Source organism: Eublepharis macularius, chromosome 15 (genome assembly GCF_028583425.1).
Source record: "Eublepharis macularius isolate TG4126 chromosome 15, MPM_Emac_v1.0, whole genome shotgun sequence".
Taxonomy (NCBI): Eukaryota; Metazoa; Chordata; class Lepidosauria; order Squamata; family Eublepharidae; genus Eublepharis; species Eublepharis macularius.
This window is the reverse complement of record NC_072804.1, coordinates 19,205,573-19,231,712: the sequence shown is the minus strand read 5'-3', so window position 1 is coordinate 19,231,712 and position 26,140 is coordinate 19,205,573. Positions and strand designations below refer to the sequence as shown.

Below are 26,140 nucleotides of genomic sequence, written 5' to 3'. Positions count from 1 at the left end.
GCCTGGTCACTGCCTTAGGAAAGATTACAGTCAGGATGAGGAGAACCCTGAGCTCTGAGCTGTGTGTTGTTTCTCTCTTCCTGCAAGTCATGCCTCATGATGACCCCTCCCTTACATGAAACAAATCTTTAAAAACAGGAATTTGGTAGGTATATCAGATAAACTTTCAAGAAACAGCAAGTGAATGGTTTGGAATTTTTTTAATAGCAATACAAATTGGAGCAGCCTCTACAAGCTTTCACACTGTTTTCACACTAAGCAATTAGTATGCTCACATAGGAAAATTAAAGAATAGAGGAGTTAACTTGTTATATATGCTATGTAAATTATAGCCATTGCTACAATATAAATACATAGAAAAACATTTATTCACCCAGTTTCAAGATTCCAGGCTTGTGGATCTTTTGGAGTAATTTTTTTAAAAGTCAGAGAAGCAAAGGACAAAAACTGGTGCAAACATTCAGCTGAAATGATAATACATTTGGGAACTCTTGAACTGTAAGTATCCCACCCTGCAAAACAAGAAGAAATCAGTAATTCAGAAAGCTACCTGACATATAAACACAGCCAAAACACAATGAGGTTTTTAATTTCTTGGACACACACATTTCATATACCCAGGAGTCATTTCATAGAAAAAGAGCTGGAGGAACTCATTAGCATAACTCATTAGCATATGCCATGCCCCTTGAGAGCACCATAACTGTGTCATTAGCACAACTGATTTGCATAAGCCACACCCCCTGACATCACCTATCCTGGCTTTTGGACCCAATCCTGGCCATTCAGGGCCAAAATTGGGCCCAAAATGGTCAGCATTGGGCTGCTGTTGAGTGGGAGAGTGATCCTCCACCTATCAGAGTCCCAATCCGGACCATTTCGGCCCCAATCCAGGCCAAAACAGGCCCAAAATGGCCGAAAGTCAGGTGGGTGGGACGACCTAACATGTGACCTCTTTGGGGAACTGCTGGAACTGCGTTCCTGCGCATTCTCCCTTAAAATGAGCCCTGCATATACCACTTTTTTCCATTGGCAAAATTAGAATTGCAAAAGTTTTTTTTGCACACTCATGTTAGGAAACTCAAATTGCATTTTACAAGCAGAGATTTCTGTTGCTGGCTGGTCTTGGAAATCTCCACAAGTTTCATTTATGGTTTCTAGCATATTTGGAAATATGTGGAGATTTGGGGGCTGGAGCCTGGAGAGGGTAGAATATGCAGAGGGACCTTATATAATGCCATAGACCCTACTCTCCAAAGCAGCAGTTGTAATTCCAGGAGATCTCCAGCCACCATATGGAGATTGGAAACCCTAGCTGGAGGAACTCATTAGCATAACTCATTAGCATATGCCATGCCCCTTGAGAGCACCTTAAGTGTGTCATTAGCACAACTGATTTGCATATGCCACACCCCCTGACATCACCTATCCTGTCTGTTTTGGACCCAATCCTGGCCATTCAGGGCCAAAATTGGGCCCAAAATGGTCAGCATTGGGCTGCTGCTGAGTGGGAGGGTGGGAGCAAATCAGTTGTGCTACTGACACACTTATGGTGCTCTCAAGGGAGATTGGAAATTGGAGATTGGAAACCCTGGAATTACCAGCATGCCCAAAATAATAAAATTATATAACAATAACAACAAAAGTGTGCTTATATACCACCCTTCTGGACAGATTAGTGCCACACTCGGAGAAGTTAACAAAGTCAGTGTTATTATTATCCCCACAATGCAGCTAGGGAGCTGAGGCTGAGAGGAGTGTCTTACCCAAGGCCACCTACTGAGCTCATGCCAGTAGTGGGAGTCAAACCAGCAAAGAGCTGGCTTTGAGCCCAGCCACTTAACCACTGTACTACACAGTCCACAAAGCTGTAATTCAGATGTAGTAACGTCTCACTTCAAGCCATTTCTAGTAATCTGTGGGTCATATATTAAAATACGTGTTTTAGCTTTGCATACGAAATTCTAGGAATGTGTGGAATTTCCTTAATTAGCAACTTTGATATAATCAGTTTTGTTCTTGGAAATGGACAAAGACGTCCACTCCTAAATACACTTGCATGGTTATACCTGAAGGTTTTCCTTAGACTGTCACTTCAGGCCGGAGACAAAGGTTGTACGGCTAGATGTTCTCTGCATGAAAAGCTTTACTACTTGATTCTTCATAATGAACTGGCTCTTGCTTAAGCCACAGGATGAGTGCTGATGGAGATGATCTAGCTAGAGAAGTAAAACTTCCAGAAATTTTGAAGCCACAGGAAAAGTAAGTTTTTTCCTGTTTTTTCTGCCCGAGAAAAAACAAATTTCAGAAAAATTTGAAAGAACAGCAAGAAGAAGAACATTTGATTTATATACCACCCTTCAGGACAACTTAACGCCCACTCAGAGCAGTTTATGAAGTATGTTACTATTATCCCCACAACAATCACCCAGTGAGGTGGGTGGGGCTGAGAGAGCTCTGAGAGAGCTGTGAGTTACCTGAGGCCACCCAGCTGGCTTCAATCGGAAGAGTAGGGAATCAAACCCGTTTCTCCAGGTTACAGTCTTGCTGCTCTTAACACTTACTGTCCTATCAAATCTAATTTTACTGATCTAATTTTACTTTTACATTTATTTATACTTGAAAAAGAACTGCAAGCTGATGCACCCTATGCTACCTCAGAAGATGTATCTTAATTTTTGCTTTCTTAAAAGTACTAAAATATGATTAAACAGAAATCACAAGCTTTTTGATAAATAACATAAAATATATTACTTGGTCAGAAAAAGAGTCACACACTCACAATAAAATTAATAGCATATTTTGATATGTTATACATTGGAACACTGAAGCACTGAACTATTCAGTAGTATACTATCGGCATATGTATTATAGCATTTTAATTATGTACATAGATCCAGATGAGTTAGCCATGTTAGTCTGTAGTAGCAAAATCAAAAAGAGTCCAGTAGCACCTTTAAGACTAACCAACTTTATTGTAGCATAAGCTTTCGAGAATCACATTATCAGAAGTAACTGACTTCCTTAACAGAAGCAAACTGATCCCATTATCAGAAGCTACTGTTTGCATCTACTCCTCCCTCCTCTCTCCACCTATATATCTGACCAGTTTCTTCTTGCCCTCCATGCATTTGACAAAGAGAACTGTGATTCTCGAAAGCTTATGCTACAATAAAGTTGGTTAGTCTTAAAGGTGCTACTGGACTATTTTTTATTTAATTATGTACAAAATCAGTAACATTTAAAAATAAAAATATCAGCACTTCAAGTTTCTAACTGAAATCAGTTTTGGAAAATTCTGATCTTTCATTTTTCTGCAGCTCTTTGGAAAACCTGAGGTTTGCATGAATTGAAAGAAGCTTCTCTATGCTTTCAGACCTTTTAAATGCAGAAATTCACCTTGGATTTAAGAACTGTTTATGTCAACAGCATGCTCACTGTGTCTTTAAAACCATTTCACTTATTCCAAAAATGAAAATATTTTATAGAAGTTTTTTTCAGTACTCCTCAAAATTTCTAGTTTTTCCATCTGAAAAATTAGAGTGAGAGGGAAGCCTCAGAATATAAAATAACATCCACCCACCCCAAAATTTCCATATTTTTCCTGGGCCTTCATGTCTCTACGTCTAGTACAGACTGCCAACCACCAAAGTCTATGTCTGATTTTTGTCAACCCATAAAACGACAATAATACCAATGTGTTCTGCGCACGATTCAGTACTTTTTGAAAAATATAAAATATTAACATTAGTTTTAATTCTTGAAAATTGTAGCTATCAACCGTTTATAAAGACATTGTAACTCATCAATTAGCTGTCCTACCTGATTGATCAGGGTGGATCCTGCAGATCCATTCCTCTAGCAGAGGTGGTTTCCTTCAGTGGAAGGGATCTTCACATGATTCTTACATCAGGGGAAAGACCCCTTCCACTGAAGGAAACCACCTAAAAGCACATGATGTACAAATCAGGTGCTTTTAGGATAAGCCTCCTTTTGCCAAAGGACCTTCATTAATAGAATGGCTCCATGGGATTCAACCCATTAAAATCAGTTTGCATATCAATACCATCTCCTTATCAAGCAACTGAAGGAAATATAGGATAAATCCCAGATTAATAAAAGCTACCTATTTTTAGATGAAAGTATCACTTTTAGGTTTTTCTCTCATCCTCTGTGATAATAAATGCATCGTAACAATGAGTTTTGGACTTAACTCTCAATTTAATTTTTTTTTTCAAATCTATTTAAAGTGATAACCATTCAAGGGCTCGCCTATGTTCCCCTTCAGAGTGCTCATTAACTATTGTGCAGCGCAAGAATTTTGCTTCCTTCTCCGTTCTGTGAAACTGGTTTACTTTGAGTGAGCTCGTTTAAAGTTTGCAAACTTGGGTGTGGGGGGAGTTCCAAGGCTGAACTGCTCATTAGAAATAATGTTCTACTGGAAATGTATTAGATTGGAGCCATTTAATAATCACTTATACATAACTTGGACAGAAATTGTATCTCTAGAACTATTCACTGAAATGACTTAGTTCCAGGAAAAAGATCCGATACACTAAAAAAGTGGAGCATGAACCAAGCCAAATTAAATATTACTCAGCACATGCTTAAAACCTGTCTCACTGAAAGTCAATTGGACTTGTAAGTTTTGAGTGCTGTGGCCTTAAAGACCAACAAAATTTCCAGAGTATAAGTTTTCGATAGTCAAAACACCCTTCGTCAGATACCATGGTTTCTGTTGAAGAGAGCAATGAGTCTTAAAAACTTATATCCTGGAAATCTTGTTGGTCTTTAAGGTGCTACTGGACTCGAACACCGCTCTTCTACTGTGGACCAACATGGCTACCCACCTGAAGCTATCTTCAGTTGGACTTAAAAGTGTCCCACTTTGGTTGAACATTCTCCAGATGACCACATTTTTTTAACTAGATACTTTTCATTCATTAGATCAGTCACTGCGTTTGACATCCTCTTGGGTTCAAACCTGTGCCTCCGGATAGAGACAAGAGTACAAATATGATAAAAAGAGAAAGATTTACCTTCTCCTCCTCAGCCTTGAAAGATGCTGATGATGTAGGAATAAAGACTAAGCAGTGACTCCCAACATTGTTCCCACGCCAATTTCATTGCTTCGGAATCATTTCTGAACACTAGATCTTGTCTGGTTGGCTTTATAGGAAGTAGAGGAGATGGCTTGGGTTTCCCCACTTTTTTAGAAGAAACTTTTCCTGTTTGGCTTTCTTTAACCTGCTTTGCTGCCGCTAGCAGTTTTAGAACTGCTTTTGCTTGGTTTACTGCAGCTGCTTGTTCGCCAGGATCGGGGATCGGCTTTATGCTGGAAGCCACTTGCTTCATATGAGCTTCAGGAGGCGCCTTCTGACACACTGAAGGCTTCAGAACGAGGCTGGAGGAGCAGGCGTTGGTCCGTTTCCTCAGTTCTAGGGCAATCTGATTCCAGTAAATCCTTGGATTGTTATTAAAAGGACGACAAAGAGAGGGCTTTCCAGTATATTCACACCAATAAGCCTTGCTTTGATTCTTACATTCTATTCGGAGCTTCGCTTCTCCATTTCCACTCATATTCATTGTACAGGCATCTTTAAGTTTTGTCAGAAAATGAATCTCTTCATTGTGGCTCCTTTTCTTTGCCTTTGGATTTTGTCCCAAGACTCCCATGATACCGATAAAAATCACAAAAAAAGCAACGAGTACCTTCATGGCAAAACAGAGCCAGATTCTTGGAGGAACCCAGTTCTATGCCAGTGCAAGGCCAACTAACGTGGGCTGCTTTAAAGGGTCAATGCACAATGAAGCCTCTCTCCTCTTTCACCAGTTGGGTTGAATGTGTGGTTTTCCCACCTCAGACCCCCTTTTAAATAAACTCCCTTGCTGTTTGCATATGGCCATAATTTATTGCTCGAGGGAATACCAAATAACCTGCAAATATTCAGAAAGAAAACAAGACAATTCTTGCCACTAAAACAGCACAGCAGCTGTATCACATTCCTGTCTTGCAAGCACACATCGCATTGGATTTAACAGATATTTTCTGACGTCCAGTTGCCCTAACAAATTCCCAAGTTGTCTCAGCTTATAAAGTTGAAGCAAAAAAGGTCTAATTTGCAAAGAATTTTTAACAAAGATGCAAGAAAACTTCCTTCTTATTTCCAAGGATATTTCTACTAGAGATGGGCACGAACACAAAAAAAAACCCCATGATGTTCGTTGTTCATTGCCATCCACGAACAGGGACTCACGAACAACCACGTACATGACCCTGTTCATGAACATGTTCGTGGTTGGCTGTTTGTGGGGGCCAGCAGGCTCTTCTCCAGCCATTATCCAAGTCAAGATGCCTACTGCACCACTCCCAGAAACCTGACCTGAGCAGGCAGCAGGAAAGGTACCAATAATAAATAATAGCTTGGCCCAGAGCCTGGCAGCAGCCCTGGAACTTGAAGGGGTAGATCCCTATCCCACCACACACAAAGAAAATTCAAGCTCCAATGCACTCTATCAAAATGCCAACAGCAGCTGTCTCTCCCTCTCCACTGTCTGCAAAGTTAGAACTGGGAATCCTGCACCCCCCTGGTCTTTGCTCCCTTGTAACAAATTTGGAGCTCCACACTTGAAAGGAAGACCTGCCTATCAAGCTAAATTGGGCTTAGATTGGGGTTTCCGGGGCAACAGCAGGAGTTCAGACAGAGTTCAGACAATCCTTGCCTAAGTTGCCAAGGGAATTGATTGCAGGTGCCAGACTGTCTGGCTTGACGAACAGCAATGAACGAGGCTTGCAATGACCACCTCTTCATTTAGAATGGGGCCTCATGAACAGCTTGTTCGTGAACAGCAATTTGGGCTGTTCGTGGCTTTTTTTTTGTTTGTATTGCTGTTCGTGCCCATCTCTAATTTCTACCATGTGAAGTGACATCTTTTGTTTATGCTGTTTTCACAAAAGCAGGTACAAAAGGCGAGCAATGGTAGCATTTTCCCATTGATTACTTCACCGTTGCATAAGGGCACCCCATTCCCCAGACAAAGTGCTCACAAACTTATTATTACTTATCTTTGGCTTGGATCAAAAGAGCCTACTGGGCAAGCGGAAGGCATTTCGGGCTAGTGCAGTGGGATATAGTTAATGTACTCTCCTTCCCTGTGTAGCTCCTGTGTCCTCAGGAAATTGGATGGAATTGTTCCAGAGTAGTTTTTTGGGAGAAAACAAAGAGAATGCAGACAGGTGTAATTCCAGTACACACATACATTACCACACACCCCGTGTGAGTAGAAGGGCTGTGGTCCTTCCATTATACCCTGCTGTGGTTCCATGTGACTGGGCCAAGGTCACCCAAGGCCTCAGTGTCTTCTGCTCAAGCAGCTGGCAGCCAGAGTTAACTGCCAACAGGAACGATTCATCAGTATTTGTTTTTGAGGTGCTGAGTTTGGACTGTGGTGCAGCAGTGTGGTATAGTGGTCACCCAGCAAGCCTGTCCTCTCCAGGCTCCGCTCCCCCCACATCTCCAGGAATTTCCCTATCTGGAGCTGGCAACCTTAACTCTGTGGCATGATGCCATGATGAAAACCCTCTTCTCCTGTCTGCTTTTTAAAAAATCAATTGCTTTGGAGCAGTTCTACTTACACCCATGCTAGATTACTGGGAGTGTGTGTTTCCTTCCCTTTGGAAGCGCCCAAGAGTGCAAAAAGCGCAACGCTATGCAGGGAGACTCCGGCCAAAGCCCTGCGGCAATGCCCCGCTTGACTCCAGGGCAGGACTGCACACAATGGAAAGCCCAGCGCAGCCACGAGGGACCCACAAAACGCGGGGTGGGCAAGTGGGAAGGAAGACAGGCAAGCCGTGGCCGAAGCGACGCCTCCAGGCGAGACCTGCAAGAAGCACAGGGAACAAGGAAGGGACGGGCAGACTCACCGTCTGGCTGGCTGGAGATGGCATCCACGATGTCAGCTGCACTCCGGTCCAAGCAAGCCCATGACCTTGGGTTGCTTGGGTGCAGGGCTGGAGTGGAGGAACGCCGGGAAGGGGAAGCACCCACGCCTGGGACAGGAAATCTCCTGTGCCAACTGGTCATGCCCGCTGCTTTGCTGCCTGGTGCACCCTTGTGGGCAGGGAGGCTCCCTTCTGCCTCCGGGTGGGGAGAAGCGCTCGAGGAAGCGGCGGTAGAGGCAGTCCCTCCCCAGACACCATGTGATTACTTTCAAGAGGCCCCAGCACTGTGTTCCACCACGTTCCGGCAGGAAAAAAATCGTTGTAGTAAGGAGGGGCTTAGGAGAGACCGAGTGAAAAAGCTGACAATCCAAAATTGAGAAACAGCTTTGTGACTTTGTGGGAAAAGCTGTACGGCAAACATGGCAAACACACACACAACTAGACTTAAGAGTAAACAAAAAACAGTCCCTTCAAATCACATGACCTTATTTTGCAAGTAAGCAGCAATCCTTTTTTAACTTTTGATTTGAACCAAAGTTTTAATCCAGTGCATCAACTGTTATTCAATTTACATAGCTGTTAATCAACCTTTCATTTTATTGACAAGATTGGAGGACATTACCAGATTAAAAATAGGAACCTATTAAATTTATTTTGAACTTTATAATATATACATACATTTAAGTATGCTACACATTGTCTAGTAGAAATACTCAATTCATCTTCCTAGGATCCTTAACTTAAATTATTCCCAATTTTTGTTAAATCTGAGACCTGCATCATACGTGGCATTTTCCCAATACTGAGACAGGCGGGGGAAAGTAATTACATTGGATGCAGCAAAGCACATGAATTAATTGCCACATGACATTGACTGGGCAACTGATGTGCACACACCAGGTAGTTAAGCAGACCTTAAGATCCAGAAATTTCATCAAAGGGGCTCTTATATGAACCAAGATCAAGTACTAAAATCAGCAATATTCAATACTTTGGATTAGGAGAGGACCATTCCAAAAAGTTAAGAAAACATCCCGATATGATAGGCCTACAAAGAGCATGCATCTGTTAAGTGCAAAATGTCCCATTATTTTCTCAGAGAGCTTTTAATTTTTGCCATACAGCTCTTTTGAAATTAATTGTGCAATATTCATGCCCAAGTCCAAGACTTGCACAGTGTCTCAGCTTCCAAATACTGGTATAATCTTAACACCTTACATTTGATTAGCGGGGGGGGGGGGGGGAGGAGAGAGAGAGAGAGAGAGAGAGAGAGAGAGAGAGATTCCTTTTTCAAAATACAGCTGACAAGTTAAAACCAACACAGAACTTGGTGGAAGGGCACGGTGTCTTCATCTAGGCCTAATCTTTGGCAAACAGCATAACCTAACTGTGACAATGGGTTTGGGATTGTCCATCAGCTCTACCTTGTGCCCATGCCTTTGCAATAACATCTATATGGGGTGAAAGTGTACAAATCTCTGCGGGTATTGCTGACACACAGTCTTTACCCCTAGAAAAGTGGGGTGCATAGACTGTGGCCACATTTAAGCATTAGAGCAAATCCATGGGAGCAAACCAAGGCCAACCACTCCGTACGCCATCTTTCTTTCTATGCAGGGCACATCATTTGCTGAATATCTGAATAGGCTTTCTGACACCTCCTTACGCCATGTTGTGTGTGTGCAGGTTGTTGTGACAGTTTGCTTAATTTTGCCAATAGCATTCTTGTCTGCACCTTTTAAAGCTATTTTCTTTAAAAAATATACTTTGGGTCTTTATGACACAGCATAGTAAATAATTCAGAAAGAGGGAAGAATTAACCTTTGATTATCCTAGCTTTTCCAAAGACAATGCACAAGATATACAGGCTTCCATACTTCTTACAATCCAATGTGCCTGTCCTACAGCACCAGAAAAACCTCTGATCACACTCAATAGGTTGCTTGTGAAGTATAACAAACAGTATTAAAAAAAATCTGCTGCGAGACAGCTGTAAAAAACACAGATACAAAAGTGTCTGTACACAAAACATATTCTTCATGTAAACACATCAATATGTATTGTATTAACATCTCCGAACTTAAGAATTTGGATTGGGCAGTTAGTTTGAAGTAAACCCCTCCTACCCAACAACCCTGTGTAAACTAGGTCAATATGCTACTTGATGCAGAGTAGACACGCAAGTCAAAAAAATGTTTTCGAAGACAAGACCTTCAAACCCTTTAGTTCAATCAATTGGATTGAACTGCAAATAATTGACATTTTGTTGTCCAATCACAAAGAACTCATCCAGCATCTTATGGCCTGAGGTCCAACAGCTTTCTTTCAGCGATACTTTGTCCCACAGGCCCCAAATGAGGCGGTCTCGGGATTCTGAATGTAAATGCGGAACTTGACATTGGTTGGGAAGATGCGTATTCCGGAAGAACCTGAAGCATGACTCCCACAGACTGAAAATGAAATCATGAGGGGAAAAGAATCAGAGTACGTTCCTGCCACCTTACAAAACAGTTGAATTAAAAGGAGGTCAGACAAAGTGATTTTTCTCATCGCTATTAGGGCTTGTTCAGACATCTTGTGTCCCTATACGAGTGCCTTGAGAGGAAGTGGACGAGGGAAGCTTGGACCACACAAACCTGACAAGAAGGGGTTATTTGCAAGAACTTGAGCTTCTGTTTGGAGGCTACATTTTGTAGTTCAAGTAAGCCGGGCTAATCATCTTCAAAAGTGAAATTTTTTTAACACAGGTAAACAAACAACGCAACTTACCCTCAATATGTCCTGCTTTTACTGCCACTGTTCAACAGAGCTGTAAGAGAAAACACAGAAACATCAATCTCTTGAGGAAACACCTTCTGAAGAGGGACAGTCAGCCACACTGGTTCAGCAGGGCACTGTGACCAAAAACAAAGAGCAAATGTCTGAGAATGTAAAAAAGCAAAAGCAATATGTCCTATGATTTTTTTTTACAAGATTTCAAACCATTTCTCTGTCCTGGGGAATTTGCAGTCAACAAAATATCGATTACAAACAGCACTCCCCCATCCCCCAATATGCGCATGCAAGTCATGATGATGCTTTATGTAATTCTTATTCCTAGATCAAGCAGAAAAAGGTGTATCTCTCAAACCATAACTACCACAGAACAGTCAACAGCAGCAGGCAAAAGCAAGAGATGCAAAGTGTAAAGTTACAAAAGGTGCAGGACTCCTAACCAACTGTAAAGCTGGAGAGAGAAAGCCCTAAAAGAGATGAAAACTGGAAAAGAAGGGAAGGATCATGACCAAGTAGGAAAGGAAGAAAAACTGTAGGACACGGGCAGCTCAATCCTAAGGGGTGGGGGTGGGGGTGGAAAGCGCTCAGGGAACGAACTACGGCTAACGCCGGCAGAACTGGCTCTTAGGTCGACGTAAACCCCTCTCTGCTGGCGCCCGCCCAAGGCACACTACTGCAAATGGGTCACCGCCAGTGGGCACGCTTGGTGGCCAGGCGGAGGCGCAAGTGCGGTGCAAGTTCCTGCACCGGTGTGGGATCAGGGTCAGCGCGCCCATTGAAGCCAGGTAGGTGGTGGCCTCAGGCGTGGGGTGCCGGAGGGAGCGCCAGAGGAGGCGCGGGGGGCGGGAGTGTGCGCCACAAAGCAACAGCCGCCTATCCCTCCCGCCCTGCGCTGCCACCGCCGCCAGCACAAGCCCCTGGCTGGGTGCAGCCGCCGTGGGCAGGCATCTGCGGCGGCGCAGGCAATCAAGTGGGAGAGCTCGGAGGCTGCCCACCGTAGCGATCGGGCCGACAGAGGCATGCTCCTATGATGACATCACATGTGACGTCATCACGCAGTCTGGTGCGCGTGCTTGCGTGCGCGCGTGGGAGCACCCGGCTGGCCGTGAGCGCCGCAAATCCTTGCACCGCCCCTGGTTGGGATGGGGAGCGGGCTGCGAGTTAGTCCGCTTCCAAAGCCACTCCAGGCCTGGGAACACCCCCTGCAGCGGTGGAAAGTTACGCCACGAAAAAAGAGGCATAGCCCATAGGCGCCCATTGAACATGGAAAACTCAGGCTTCTCTCCCGGCGCCCCGCCCTGCCCCCACAGCCCAAAGGAGCATAGGATGGGAACTACCATGTGGGCCAATCCGCAGGTACTTCCAGGGTGTGCGAGTCCCTCTCCCCGCACCCAATCACCTGCCCACGTACCCTAAAAAACATCCGGCTGCATAGCTCATGACCTCAGGTAGGTGAGAGCACACGGCCGAAGGCTCTGCCTGTCAGCCTTCTGCTGTGGGGACTTCGTGCACGAGGCAGGTGAGTGGATATTCATGGTGGCGAGCTCTGAGTGCACTGGGGGGACTTAGCAGGAAAACTGGGAGAACTTTGCACTCGCTCAAAGGAAGAAGGGAAAAGTCCAGAATGTCTGATTAACAATAACCACCCAAGTCTCCTTGCAGGTTATCTGACTCTGAAGTTCCAGCTTGGTAAGGAACGAGGGAGCACTAACAGGTAAGAAGGAGATAAGCGGTGGCTAACCTGGCTCGCTGATTTGTGCCAGCTGCCCCCTCACCTGAACTCACTCTTCAGGTGAGGCTTGGCGGGGGAGGGGGTGGTGGTGGCAACCCCTGCCTGCCCCAGAGGCAGTGGCCCAGAAGACTACATTTCACACAGCCAATCGGGGGTGGGGGGCACTACCCATGTGGGAGCTCTGTTCAGACTCCCTCCGCTGGGGCCCCTCCCGGCAGAGGAGAAAGTGTGGCCAGTGGTTGGGGTGACTGGGCCTTCATAACACCCTGTTGCTGAAGGGTGCTCAGTCACTTGACTTTCTCCCTCATGGGATAAGATCATCCCAAGGCAGAGCGTTGTCTCACCAGAGAGTCATGCATCATGTAGTTGCGAGCTGCACCTGTGGAGCTGCTGCCACAGCTCTTAATCAAAGGACACCTTCCCAGACGTTGCAGATTGGGCTTGGCCTTGGCCGTGCACTGGCCAGGGTCACATGCAACACGTGTCTTTTTCCCTTGCAGGCAGATCACCACTCATCTGAGAGACCAAGGAACGTGGCTGTCTGAGCCTCTGCAAGTGCCATTCAAGTCCTGCCCAGGGAGCAGTTTACCAAGGCAGCCTGCAGCTTCGCCACATTGGCAGGAAATACTTCCAGAGAACCTCTGCACCTTTTCCAATTTAATAAAATACGTGTTGAAAAACAAGAAACTGCTGTCTGTTCTCTCGCTCCCCTGACATTGACAATAGCTGTCACCACCCCCAACTCCCTGTTCGGATGTCTTCTCACACATCCCTGCAAATTTTTCCTGGCTGGGGTCGACGGGGTGGGCTCTGATGCCAGGAGCAGCAGCTGTCAAGTGGTGCCCTGTCCAGCTTCCCTGCCCCCTTGAAAATGGTCACATGGCTGGTGGCCCCGCCCCCTGATCTCCAGATAGAGAGGAGTTTAGATTGCCGGGCAATCTCAACTCCCCTGTCTGGAGATCAGGGGGCGGGGCCACCAGCCATGTGATGATTTTCTCCGAGGGCAACCCACTGAGTTCCACCACCTCTTTTCCCAGAAAAAAGCCCTGCTGAGGACCAAACTGCTGGACAAGGAAATATGATTCCCTGTTTTTTGGGGGGGGGGGGGGGGCGGTTGCTGCTTTTTCCTTCTGTGCGGATGAGCTGCATGGGTGACCCTACCCAACAAGGAGTTTTGCAGTGAATATAACAACACACCATGACATAGCCAATCAGATTTGGCTGTTGAATGTCAGAGAAGGTGAGGGCAATTTAAACCAGCATGTTAAATGTTTTGTAAGAATTGTGCGTCTTTTCAGAAAGCGTGTTTGTGTGGGAGGGATTATTTTCAGCCCTGTAAACAGAAAAGTGTTGAGGTGAGTTCAACATCAGACTCGTGGCAGTTCTACATAAACAGGCTAAGAAAGAAAAGGCTTCAGTAATGTGAACAAGGCCTTTGAGAATTTCCAGTTTTCAGAGATGGGACATTTTGGGCAGAAAGGTGTAACTTAAAAGCTTTCTTAATCTGTGCCATCCCACTGTAAAGTTACACTTTCGAATTCTGTACAGAGCACTGAAAAAAGAGCTAAGCAGTGAGAAGCCATGCAAAAAGAAAATAGTCCCAACTCAACATGCAGAAAAAAATGTGCCGGGCATTAGATTAAGCAAGGGCTCAAAAGGCAGGCAGTCTCAAACATGGTTTACCTGGTCATAATTGGATTGTGTATACCATATAAATGCTCTTTATGATAACCATTATTACCATTTTCCAAACTGTAATAAAATAAATATACCAAGAAAGGACTGGATTAATGATAAGACAGCTTTATAAACAGTATGGTTACAAAGATGATGAATGACGGTATGGTAAGTTATATATATATATTTTAAAGGTGTTTATTTTTAAAAATTATCAGTTGCCTTTCCAAAAATTGTTGTCCAAGGCAACCTATAACTACCATGAAAAATCCCTGAATACAATGAACCAATTAAAACAGCTCCATACATAGAATGGTGTAACCAGATACACCCTTATCGGAGCCTGGAGAATAAATGGGGCTGTACATTAAAGCTGCAAATGTTGAATTAATTCTATAGAACTCCCTTTACTTCAAAATGCTCTGCATTTACCTAACCATGGTACTTATGTGGAGCAATCAGTCAAAAACATTGAATAGAACTTTAACATATCGCAGGTATGCAACTTTTCCAAATGAAAAAAGCTCAATTTTAAAAACAAGCCCTCCCCCTTCACATGCCAGAATAGCAATTAAAATCTCTTACTTTTTCATGGGCATAGTTTCAACACTACAAAATACAAAAACAAAATAAGGAATTAGTTATCTCCTATGTCAATACAGAATTATGTGTGTGAATGGCGCAGAAATACTGCCCCGCTGTTCCAGCCCACATTTCATGTAGAAGTTTTTCGTTTTAAAAAGCAGAAAGTAAAGATAATGGACAGACTTACAGAAAAATGGCTCACAAAAATAGTTAAAACCAAAGATGAATGAAAAATAAGTAAAAACAGCTATCATAAAGTAAAATGCCAAGTCCCTGAGACAGAAGAACTGCAAGTGGAAGAAAAGAAGACCAATTAGGAAGAGCAGGATAAACTAGGCAACAGAAAAGCAAAAAAGAGCAAGGGAAATATCACGGCGACTAAATATATATTCAAACTCATACCATCCACGCCTTGGCCTACAACTGGGCCTTCAAACTAGGACAGTTTCTGTTTCAGGATCTTGTCCCACAGAAAGCCCAAGTCATCTCATTTTTAAAGAAGTGGCCACATTTCCTTTTCTTTCTACACATCTGTGTGAGCCAAGGCTGGGAATCTGCACTACATATTTTATGGATCACACAACTGCAAGTTCACATAGAAGGAAGCCAAGAAACAGGCACAAAACGTTCCTTTAAATGCTGACTTCCTCCCCCTCAAACGTAACATCCCTCTCAAATACCACTGAGAGCCAAGCTACAAGTGACGCCTTACACAGGTTGGATACTTGGCAGCTTCCCTCAAGTTTTGATGGGAAATGTAGGCGTCCTGGTTTTACAGCTTGGCTCTCCATTACAGCTGTAAAACCAGGACGCCTACATTTCCCATCAAAACTTGAAGGAAGCTGACCAGTGTCCAACCTGTGTAAGGCGTCACTTGTAGCTTGGCTCTGAGCATCTACTGCTGGCTGCTTCTCCGAGCTTCTCCCAGCCTCCCAAGAGGTGGTAGGAACAGAGAACTGGAGTGTGTGACTGACTTGCTTAAGTAAAAACTCCTTGGAAACTGGAGTTTGTTGAGGTGATGGACTGAGGTCAGTGGAATGGTGGGAATCCTCAACCTGTTTTTTAACAATATCACTCAAAGAGGAACCCTAAAAACGGAAAGACTAAGTGGTTAAAAAAAATTAAGAGATTTTTTGTGAATTCAGCCGCTTGAGTAAAGGACATTTGGAGGAAGGGAGAGGAGATTGAGGAGAGGGGTGTTTTTTGTGCAAAGAGTGAAGTGTGGGTTCGGCTAATTTACTGAAGATTCTGGGCCAAGAATGTGAGCAGAGGCAGCTTGCTTCTGGAGTGTCTGAGGAGGTGGCCAAAAGTGGCTATTCTGTGGTGACAGAGGCTGTGCACACACTCAGGTACTTTCCGTCCCATTTCTAGGAGTTCTGGTATGGAAAACAGAATCTTGAGTTGCTCTTGGACCAAATTTTATTTTTTTTCTTTCTTGTGTTTACCTCATCCATACCCTGTCTTTCTCCCCTATGGGGATCCAAAGCAGCTTACGTCTTTCTCCTCTCCTGCATTTTATCCTCACAGCAACAACCCTGTGAGGTAGATCAAGCTAAGCATGCGTGACTGGCTCGAGGTTATCCAAAAAGCTTCCTTGGCAGAGTGAGGTTTCAAACTTGAGTCTCTCATATCCTAGTCCGATACTCTAACGGCACTGGCTAAATTAAATTGGGGCAGGGCAGAGAGGGTAGAGTCCACCTGTAACAGGGAAGGGATGGTGAGAAACTGTGGGAAATATACTGTGTTTGGGTGAAGAGTTTCTAGAAAAGTTGATGGTCACATGGCGAAACAGAACTTGTTCTCTAGCTGCGGGCTGTGGACCAATGCTTATTTTTCCAAGAAAGATGCTGCTGCTTTTTATGCGGGAGATAAATCACCACTCTATAAATCCTGCTTCTTAATGTTGGGCATATAGGAAGGGGAGTCCCTGCAATTGTTCACTGGTGAGGGGAGCTCATTCTGGTTAAGAGCGGCAGGACTCTAATCTGGAGAGCCGGGTTTGATTCCCCACTCCTCCACTTGAAGCCAGCTGGGTGACCTTGGGTCAGTCACAGCTTCTAGAAGCTCTCTCAGCCCCACCCAACTCACAGGGTGTTTTCTTGTGGGGATAACAACATACTTTGTAAACCACTCTGAGTGTGTGTTAAGTCATCCTGAAGGGCGGTATATACATAAAATGTTGTTGTTGTTATCATCATCATCATCATCATCATCATCGTTATGTATTTACTAAGTAACCTTAGGCTAGGCATTTACTGCTGGGACACAGTTCCTCACCTGTAAAAAGGAACCAGTGTCCTCCTAACGGTAGAAATGCAATATGCGTATGGATTTTTGCTCTGGCTACTCTCTCTGCTTTGGATCTGCTTGAGTGAAATTTAGTCCCACCTCGCTGCTTGTGGCACTTTTGGAAACAGACTGTGTTGGGCCACCATAGCACACCGGGCAAAACCGACGGACTGCCAGATGTTGCCCCCCAGCCCCATTCACTCATGAATGACGGCCTGCTTCCACCTGTGAAACGCAGGACAGCGTGTACACTTTAGACTTGAACTGCTTCGGCAGTCATTTTTCTCTCCCCACAGAACCCTCGTAACCAGAAAGAGAGATTTCTCAGCACTTCTGCCAGACTACACTTCCCAAGATTCTACAGTGTGGAAGGGAAAGTTATGCCTGTAAAAACTAGCATCTAACCAGTACGTAGATACATTTAACCAGGCTGAGTCCAATTCCCCCCTTTCATCCTCTCTCTCTTTCCCTCTGTTAGTTATCCTAGCCCTTATCCCTCTGTAGATCTGCATACTGTTGGGTTTAGGTTAAAATCCACAGGGCTGTGATCCATCTACTGGGAGTTGTGGTGGCAATCTTTGAAACATGGCACTGTATAAATAATAATGAATTCCATTCAAAATGCTCCACTGAAGTGAAAGGCTCAACCTAGAAGCAAAAACTGGGTGATCTAGGATTGATTTTTCCAATTTAGTTTTTTAGCAGAACATAGGCATGTCAGGCTGTGTGTGCATGCTGAGAACTGGATAACTTTGTGTGCGTGTGTACGTGAATGTAATGTGAGTGTGTGTTAGAGAGGAAATAGGTGAATGAATAACCATTTCCCTTCCCTTTCTCCAAATACAGAACAGAAGAACAGCCTGCAGGGAAAAGGTTAGTCATTCAAGGTTAGTCATTGCCGTACACCTTGTATCAACAAGGTACACATATATTTAACTTAATGTACTTTGCTGCATACAAACGGCCTCCTCGCCAGCATTTTCTGTTTACTTACTCATCATACACGTCTTCTGTATCCATCCTCCGGTAGTATTTGGCTAGTTTCACGGCACAAATTATGGCAGGGATTAGAAATACCGAGCAGCCTCCCAAACCAAACCAGAAAGCATTCTAGGCAAGAAACAGTAACATTTAGTAAGATGCAGGCAGGACAATTCTACAAACATTTTCCTGCACATTTTCCAGCAGTTCCCAAACGGCTGAGAAAACAATTTTTTGGCACCTGAGGTAGCTTTTTAAAAGCAGTAGACAAATTGGCAAAGGATAGGTCTATCAATGACTATCTGCTATGAGATCCAAATAGAACAGTCTAGTCTAATCTGCTAAACACCGGATGCTAGGGGTAAATACTAAGGGCCAAGCTACTTGTTACGAAGTACACTAGTCTGTCATGGAACTTGCTGTCATAATGGGAACTCCATTTAAGAGCACCACAAAGGCCTGATTCAGCTCAGGACTGTGCTCCCACATCCCCACTGGCATCATTTTTCCCGAGCGGAAACAGCTGGGGGGGGTATTATTTGCCCCACCTGAGGGGCTCCATGTGCACTGAACAGCTACACATGGAGCACCCCTCCCCATTAGCAGACTTGAGCACTTCTTTTTATTATTATTATTATTATTATTATTATTATTATTATTATTATTATTTCAAAGCATTAGTCTACAATTACAAAAAACAAATTAACATTATTACATTTAAACACTTATAATGAGAGTTTGAATATTTAACAAAATATAAAGCTTATAGTTTACTTGTGCTGAAAAGGTTACATCTTTAAACAAATTATTATATGCATGCCACAGTTTGATAATTATTTGGCATTGTGAACAGGAGGACAAAAAGAGTGATCTGTTTTGGTGAATTGACCTAGATTTCCACCATGAGAGTTGACAAGAAGGGTGTTTTCATTGAGAGTGTATCACTATTTGAGAGAAAGTCAAGAAATGGGAACAATTTTTCAGTAAAGTTAGTTGTTTTGGGGTAAATTTCTGCAATTTGAAGCATGTCTGTTATTTTCTCCATTATAAATTGATCCCATATTTTGGTGTACCAAATGGTCAAATCTGGGTTTTTCTGGGATTTTCATTTAGTCGTTATTGCTGTTTTTGCCACCACAAAGAGCGGTTGTATTAATTCTTGCCTGATTTGAGAAAGAGCATAAGAATGCCATTGATCTAGAAAATGGATTTCAGGTTTCAATGGAATATCATAACCAGTTATTTAGTACTTCTTAATGTGTAGTTTAGCCCTAAGACTGCGTCTTCATGCCTTTGCCAAAGGTATTTGATGCTCCCTGCTGGAATGACATCCAGCAAACTCCACTGCCTCTGGAGTAATTCAGATTCCAGGTGAAGATAAAAGGTAGTCATTACTAACCCATGGGTGGGGACGTCGCATCACGACGTTTTCTTGGCAGACTTTTGTTACGGGGTGGTTTGCCATTGCCTTCCCCAGTCATCTACACTTCACCCCCAGGAAATTGGGTACTCATTTTACCGACCTCAGAAGGATAGAAGGCTGAGTTAAGTTTTAGCTGGCTTCCACCAGGATTGAACTCAGGTCGTAAGCAAAGCTTGGGCCGCAGTACTGCTGCTTACCACTCTGCGCCACGGGGCATATTCCAGAAAAGGCCTAAAACTGGAACTCTGATACCAAAACGGACAATACAAGCAGGCTATCGCACAGCACATCTAAATATCAGAAGCCTGAGATTGGTTTCTCTTCGAGTGGCAATTTTGAAGCCTTGGCTGCAGGCTTTTTTTCAAGATTACTTTTCCAGACATGTGACTTTGAGATTACAGGAAGACATCCAGGGCCAGTTCTCTGGCCAAGCAGTTGCTTGGGGTGGCATAATCAGAAGGGTGGTGATACAAAGGCCAGCAATCAAGTGGCACAGGAGAAGACCGGCATCTCCGTCTGGGCCCATGCCACCACTAGCTGTGTCCAAGCGAAGCCTCTGTGGCTTAGCCAGGTTTCTCTTGTCTTAGCACCCTACAGGATGATTTGGTAAGAACAATAAAATCCTGATCACTTCCCCCCCCTCCCCTCACAGGTAGTCAAGAATGCAAAATAATCTTACCAAAGAATCGGTTACATAGCTGCATAAAAATATCTCTATGGCTGTATCTATCACATTGGCAATAGGCTTACATGTTGCCACTTCCATAGTAATCTAGAAGAGATCAGAAACAGAACAGAAGAATTAAAGGTTTGATACTGAACACTCCCACTAAAAACTTTTAATGCTCAAGCGGAGTGCCTCACTGCACACTTGTGGTATGACGCAATCTGACTGCATCATATTTGGCAAGGAAATCTTGGGGTTTTGCTTCACCACCAGACCCGTTCATTATAATCTGCATCAATTTAACAGCTTAAAAAGAAGCACTGAACCCTTGGCCTCAGGCACTGTTTCTGTATAACAGAAATAAGCAAAAACTCATGTGTGTTATACAGTTTCAATGAAATTTAATAATAATAAAAAAAGAAATAAGTGAAAACTCTGTAGGCCGATGAACTTCATCTCATCGTACCCATACGGTATCTTCTTTCAAATCCCTCCTCTAAATATACTTCTGCTTTGGTGTTTCACCTTTCTCCTCATCCTAAGTCAAGGCTTACATGGGGTAACAGCAGCCATTTCATGTGGGGGGTGGTGGTGGCAGGGAGGAGTGTGTCTCCCACTGAGTGCTGCTGAAGAAGGGAGGTGCCAGAGGCAACTGAAGTGCTGATTGGATAGAGAGCAAAATCTGGTGCCAGGAAGGGATGTCTCCACCTGTGCCCTGATCAGGGTCCGCTATCCATTTGGTATCTGTGTGCCTGCCCTGTGCTGTAACTCGGCCCCAGCACCGTCACTGAGGGCCTTTGCTAAGGGCGCCTCATCTCCTGTCAGCAGCGTTCAGTGAGGGTAGCTAGAATTCTTCACTTAGTCCTTTAATCCCTTACCTCTTCATCTCCCTCCATTCCCTTACACTGCAGTCTCTACCAGTAGGTAAAGGTGCAAGCCCCGAGTCATTATTGACCCACAGGAGAACGTCGCATCACGACGTTTTCTTGGCAGACTTTTTACAGGGTGGTTTGCCATTGCCTTCCCCAGTCGTCTACACTTTACCCTCAGGAAACTGGGCACTCATTTTACTGACCTCGGAAGGATGGAAGGCTGATTCAACCTTGAGCCGGCTACCTGAACCCGGCTTCCGTCAGGATCGAACTCAGGTTGTGAGCAGAGCTCACAGTACTGCCACTTACCACTCTGCGCCACGGGGCTCTTTCCAGCCTCTTCCAGTATTGTAATTTAAACTTCTCAGGACAGGGATCTGATCACTTCCGCCCACACCTATGTTACTCAATGAAATATCACACACGGAGATGGCCCCATGCTAGGTTCATTTTTTGAGGTCTGTTTTGGTTACCTTGCTACAGCCTACAGGAGAGAAGAGCGCCTTACCGATTCCTTGACCCACGCAGCATACTGCTTGAAGTAACCTATTATGGTGTCCATGTACCTTTTTGTTTCCTTTGGAGAGAGAAAAAAATGAAGAAGTTTTATGCTACACTCTTAACAACAACAACAACAACAACAACAACAACAACAACAACAACAACAACAACAACATTTGATTTATATTCCGCCCTTCAGGACAACTTAATGCCCACTCAGAGTGGTTTACAAAGTATGTTATTATTATCCCCACAACATCAATCACCCTGTGAGGAGGACAGGGCTGAGAGAGCTCTGAGAGAGCTGTGACTGACCCAAGGTCACTCAGCTGGCTTCAAGCGGAGGAGTGGGGAATCAAACCCGGCTCTCCAGAGTAACTGCATCAAGACTTAAACAATAGAGAAGCTTACCTCAACAATAACTGATGAAGCATTATTGTTTATAAGGAGCTGAGCATCCTCAACGGCACTGATCACATTTTTCACTTTCCCCTGGGAAAGAAGGAAGGAAGGGATGGAAGAGGCGGAGAAGGATGCTCTTAAGATGCTGTGATTTGCTGGTTGTTATAGAGACAAGATTAAAATAACTTTTTGATTTGCTTTTAAAGACATTCTCCAGGCAAAACAGATAGAATTAAGTCTGGGTAAAGATGGCAGTTAGAGAACAAAATTTGAGCCCAGTAGTACCTTAAAAACCAACAAAATGTTCAAGGCTATAAGCTTTGATGAGTAAAAGCTCACTTCATCAGATATAGAATGACGATCCAACAACCCTTATATACAGGTCAGAGGGTGGGAAGGTTGTTACAAAGAAGTCAGGATGCAGAGGTACAATGAAGAACGTAACCAGTTTGATTACAGATGGGAGATTTGCACAGAAAATTAGCAGCTATAATAAGATCAGAATCCTATGGCCCTTATTCAGCCCTGGGGAGGGGGTCCATTGCCCTGAACATGTTAACGGTGCTTAAAGCTCATTCATACCCACATGTTTTATTCATAACTTGATCCATTTTACTCATCTGTGAGTCATAGACAAATGTGGCAGCCGGTTTCCCCATTGGCTTGGATCCAAATGGTATCCAAGGAAAAGTTTATAGACATTTCCTAACTCCTCTCCCAATGAAACCTAGGCCATTTCCACATTACTCACCTTCATCTGGAACGCTGCGGAATGTCGTGAAAAAAATGCGGAAGACATCTTTTGTGTTTTTTTCATAACGTTCTGCAGCATTCCAGATGAAGGTGAGTAGTGTGGAAATGGCCCTAGAGCGGCAAGACCCATGCAGATAAAAAACTATACAGATTGAGGGGCTGCAGTGAAAAGGGGGGAAAGGCAGAACAGCCTTCCGCTGCAGAGCAGTGCTTGCGGAAGAGAGTGGAGGGAGCCATTCTGCCTGCTCCATCCACCCTATAGTACAACCCCGAACCCAACACCCATGTGGCCTTTTTGTCCAGATGCTGCTATAAGTATGATCCTACTGAATAGCTTCTACGTTGTTTAATATGTCAGTCTTAGAATTGCTTATGCTGTTTTAGCATTTCTTCAATTCTATTGGATTCTTGTTATTTTTAATTCTCTGCAAATTTGCATTTATATATCCTATTACATTGTTTATTGAAATATATTTGAAATTGACTGTACTGACTCACACTGTGTAATCTGCCTTGAGTCTCAGTGAGAAAGGCAGACAATAACTAACATAAAGAAAATAAAGAAAAAATAAAAATAAATAAAGGATTAAAAAAGCAAAATCCCATCAATAACTTACTGAAAGTTCAGTTGCTGTCCTTTGCAGTAACCTAATGCTCTGGTTCAAAGAGCTCTGGATAAAAGAAGAAAAAGAAAAATTAATCGCACCATCCTCTCGTGCGATAGCTTCATCCATAAACTGTTTAAGAGCAAGACAGTCTGACAATGTAGTTTATTTCAGTGGTTTGCATCCCATGGATCTCTCCCACCAATGGAAGCACTTTCCTCGGACAAAGGTGTCTTTTTCTGACTTGCCTCTTGAGTTGCAGAAGGCAATATGAATAGCGGAACAGGTTGGTGGGACCCTACCCAGCTGCTAAAGCTATAAATCTATTGCTATATTCGAAGCATCACCAGCATATAAATGTAGAGCATCCACTTGGTAGTGCGGAATGTTTATGCTATTTTTTTATCTATGGGAATATGTAGATGTCTAAAACATGAAGTACCCTTTGTCCCCCTACACACTGATTCTGTATAGAACTACACAGTTCTAAGTGGCCCTGAAGCACCCCCTTGGAACATGGATGGGTATGGAATGGCTTGAAGACCCAGATGTGTCCTCAAGAAGGAAACAGATATCAACTGGACTATACATGGCTTCCTTCAAGATGGCCATGAAAGTGCACCTTAGGATCACTAAAGCCAATGGGATGAAACTCGTCTTAGTCCAAGCGCTCCTATATACCAGTGGAACTGCAGGTTACAAGAAAGATGAGGCTGCCCAGTGTCATGACATGGTAGATTGGGCTGTTGGTCAGGGAAACGCAACACAATGAAATCTGAGAACATATATAGTATACATTCTGGCCTGGGAATGGGAGAACTTGAAACAGAGCTGCTGTAAATTTTTTGGGAGGGTGAGGGACAACCATCTCTCCCTGTATGTGCCCCAGAGAGCACTTTGTTCAACCAGAAAACATCTACTGGTGGACCCTGGCCCTAGGGAGGCTCGGCTGGCCTCCACCAGAGCCAAGGCCTTTTCGGTCCTGGCTCCAACATGGTGGAACTCTCTGTCTGAGGACACTCGGGCCCGCCAGGATCTTGTATCATTTAGGCGGGCCTGTAAGACAGAGATGTTCCGCCAGGCATATGGTGGAGGCTAATTTTAGTCCATCATTGCCAAACCTTCCACCAGTCTCCCTCTACAAGGGGTATGGCAAGTCCACTCACGATGGCTGCCCCGAAAGGGGTACAGTATTTTATCTGTTGCTGTTTTTATTATTGATTTTAAGTTGTATTTTAATCAATGTTGTACCTCGCCCTGAGCCCGCTTGTGGGGAGGGCGGATTAAAAAAAAATAAAAAAAATAAGCAAACTGTTTCCAGGGGACAGCTTCCCACAACATGCCGCCCCACCATCATAACTAGCTTTGCACCATGAGATGGTAACATCATGCAAGTCTAAATATAACAGCAGCAAAACACTATCACAGATCTTCAAGCAATGATCAGAACTAAGTCTCTGCACATTTCTAATGCAAATTTTGCAATCACCCCAAGATTTCTCTTTAAAGAGCAAAGAGACTACATTGAGTGTCAGCTGTCAGAAGTACCAATAGAAATAGTTTATTCCAAAGCCCAGATCTTATCCTCAGTTCAAACAGTGCCAGGTATGTGTTGGTACAATCAGGGCTCCTTTCGAGGGGGAACGTGCAGGAACGCAGTTCCGGCAGTTCCCTAAAGAGGTCACATGGCAGGTGGCCCCGCCCACCTGACTCTTGGCCATTTTGGGCCCATTTCAGCCTGGATTGGGGCCGAAACGGCCTGGATCAGGCCTCTGACAGGTGGTGGATCACTCTCCCGCTCAGCAGTGGCCTGATCCTGATCATTTTGGGCCCCTTTTCGGCCATTTTCAGCCCTTTGGGGCTCAATTTCGGCCCTGAATGGCCAGGATTGGGTCCAAAACAGCCAGGATAGGTGATGTCAGGGGGTGTGGCATATGCCAATCAGTTATGCTAATGACACACATCCGGTGATGTCAAGGGGTGTGGCATATGCTAATGCTAATGAGTTCCTCCAGCTCTTTTTCTACTAAATGACCCCTGGGTACGATTAATCCTGCTACCTCTGACTGCATTTGTTGCCTCAGATTTAGATTGCAAGCTCCGTGAGGTCTTTTTGGCGAGTATTAGTCTGGGAAGTGTTATATACAGAGACGACATCCTATACTTAAGGGAGTCAACGAAATGGGCACAGCAATTCAGGCATCTGCTTGCAGCATAAGAAAGGAAAAGCACTTACCCTCGCTCTAACATATTTCTTGACAGTCAGTTTTTGGAAAAAGAAGATTGAGAATGATTAAGAGTTAATTAGGAGAGGGACAGCAGGCAAAGCGGACAAGCAACCAAAGAGGGAGGGGAGGCACAGAATGGCTATGCTTTTCAGAAAGGATTTCATGTAGAAATGGAACATGCATTGTGAAGTAATAAGAAGCAAAGGGGCGGGAGGGGGGTGAAATTAGTTGTGCAGCAAGATACCATATGCCAGCACTGCCCAGCAGCCCTGCTGCCACCCCCACCCCCTTACTACATCTCTTCCTCTTGAGAGCACCATTACAGGTATGGGAGGGCTATCCAAACAAAAGTTCTTAAAATATATCTGGGAAAGCTGTAATCCGAACTGTGGTTTAAAGGAGAATTTTTGCAACCAGGTGGACTGCAGTTATTTGATACCTTGCTTTGGACTAGATCTTTCAGGGGATGAAAACCACCAATATTTTTTTTTAAAAACCCACACTTCAAAATCTCTCTTGCTGCTCTTTTAACATCTTGAAAAGGCAGGCAATTGAAGTGTGTGCGTGTGTGACACATCTGGCAGTCCCTGTCTTTATGTTTAGCTGTTAGTTAAGTCACTGATAGCTTCTTGTTTTAGTTGTAATTGTCTCTGGGCATGGGGGTGCCACTCTGAAGTAGCACCAAAATGAGAGCAGGGCCAATCCTTG

The 26,140-nt window shown here is 44.0% G+C and overlaps 2 protein-coding genes across 2 annotated transcripts in view; both read right to left on the bottom strand.

Annotated features, from left to right (window-relative positions):
* Positions 1 to 2,256: 2,256 nt before the first annotated feature.
* On the bottom strand, positions 2,257 to 5,843 carry FGFBP2 (fibroblast growth factor binding protein 2). Its single transcript, XM_055000038.1, has 2 exons — positions 5,040 to 5,843; positions 2,257 to 2,283 (listed from the first exon to the last, which is right to left on the bottom strand). Exon 1 carries the CDS (start codon positions 5,716 to 5,718, stop codon positions 5,050 to 5,052), a length of 669 nt encoding a protein of 222 aa, XP_054856013.1. The 5' UTR covers positions 5,719 to 5,843; the 3' UTR covers positions 2,257 to 2,283; positions 5,040 to 5,049.
* A 3,386-nt stretch (positions 5,844 to 9,229) lies between these two features.
* The window catches only part of PROM1 (prominin 1), a 114,817-nt gene continuing 97,906 nt past the window's right edge, over positions 9,230 to 26,140 (bottom strand). Inside the window, exons 21-30 of the mRNA XM_054999362.1 lie at positions 25,441 to 25,458; positions 23,217 to 23,270; positions 21,856 to 21,936; positions 21,452 to 21,520; positions 20,084 to 20,176; positions 17,995 to 18,110; positions 14,712 to 14,735; positions 14,133 to 14,201; positions 10,712 to 10,751; positions 9,230 to 10,392 (exon numbers count right to left, since the gene is read on the bottom strand). Of these exons, the coding sequence (XP_054855337.1) occupies positions 10,730 to 10,751; positions 14,133 to 14,201; positions 14,712 to 14,735; positions 17,995 to 18,110; positions 20,084 to 20,176; positions 21,452 to 21,520; positions 21,856 to 21,936; positions 23,217 to 23,270; positions 25,441 to 25,458 (546 nt within the window). The 3' untranslated portion in view covers positions 9,230 to 10,392; positions 10,712 to 10,729. The remainder of the gene's footprint in view (positions 10,393 to 10,711; positions 10,752 to 14,132; positions 14,202 to 14,711; positions 14,736 to 17,994; positions 18,111 to 20,083; positions 20,177 to 21,451; positions 21,521 to 21,855; positions 21,937 to 23,216; positions 23,271 to 25,440; positions 25,459 to 26,140) is intronic.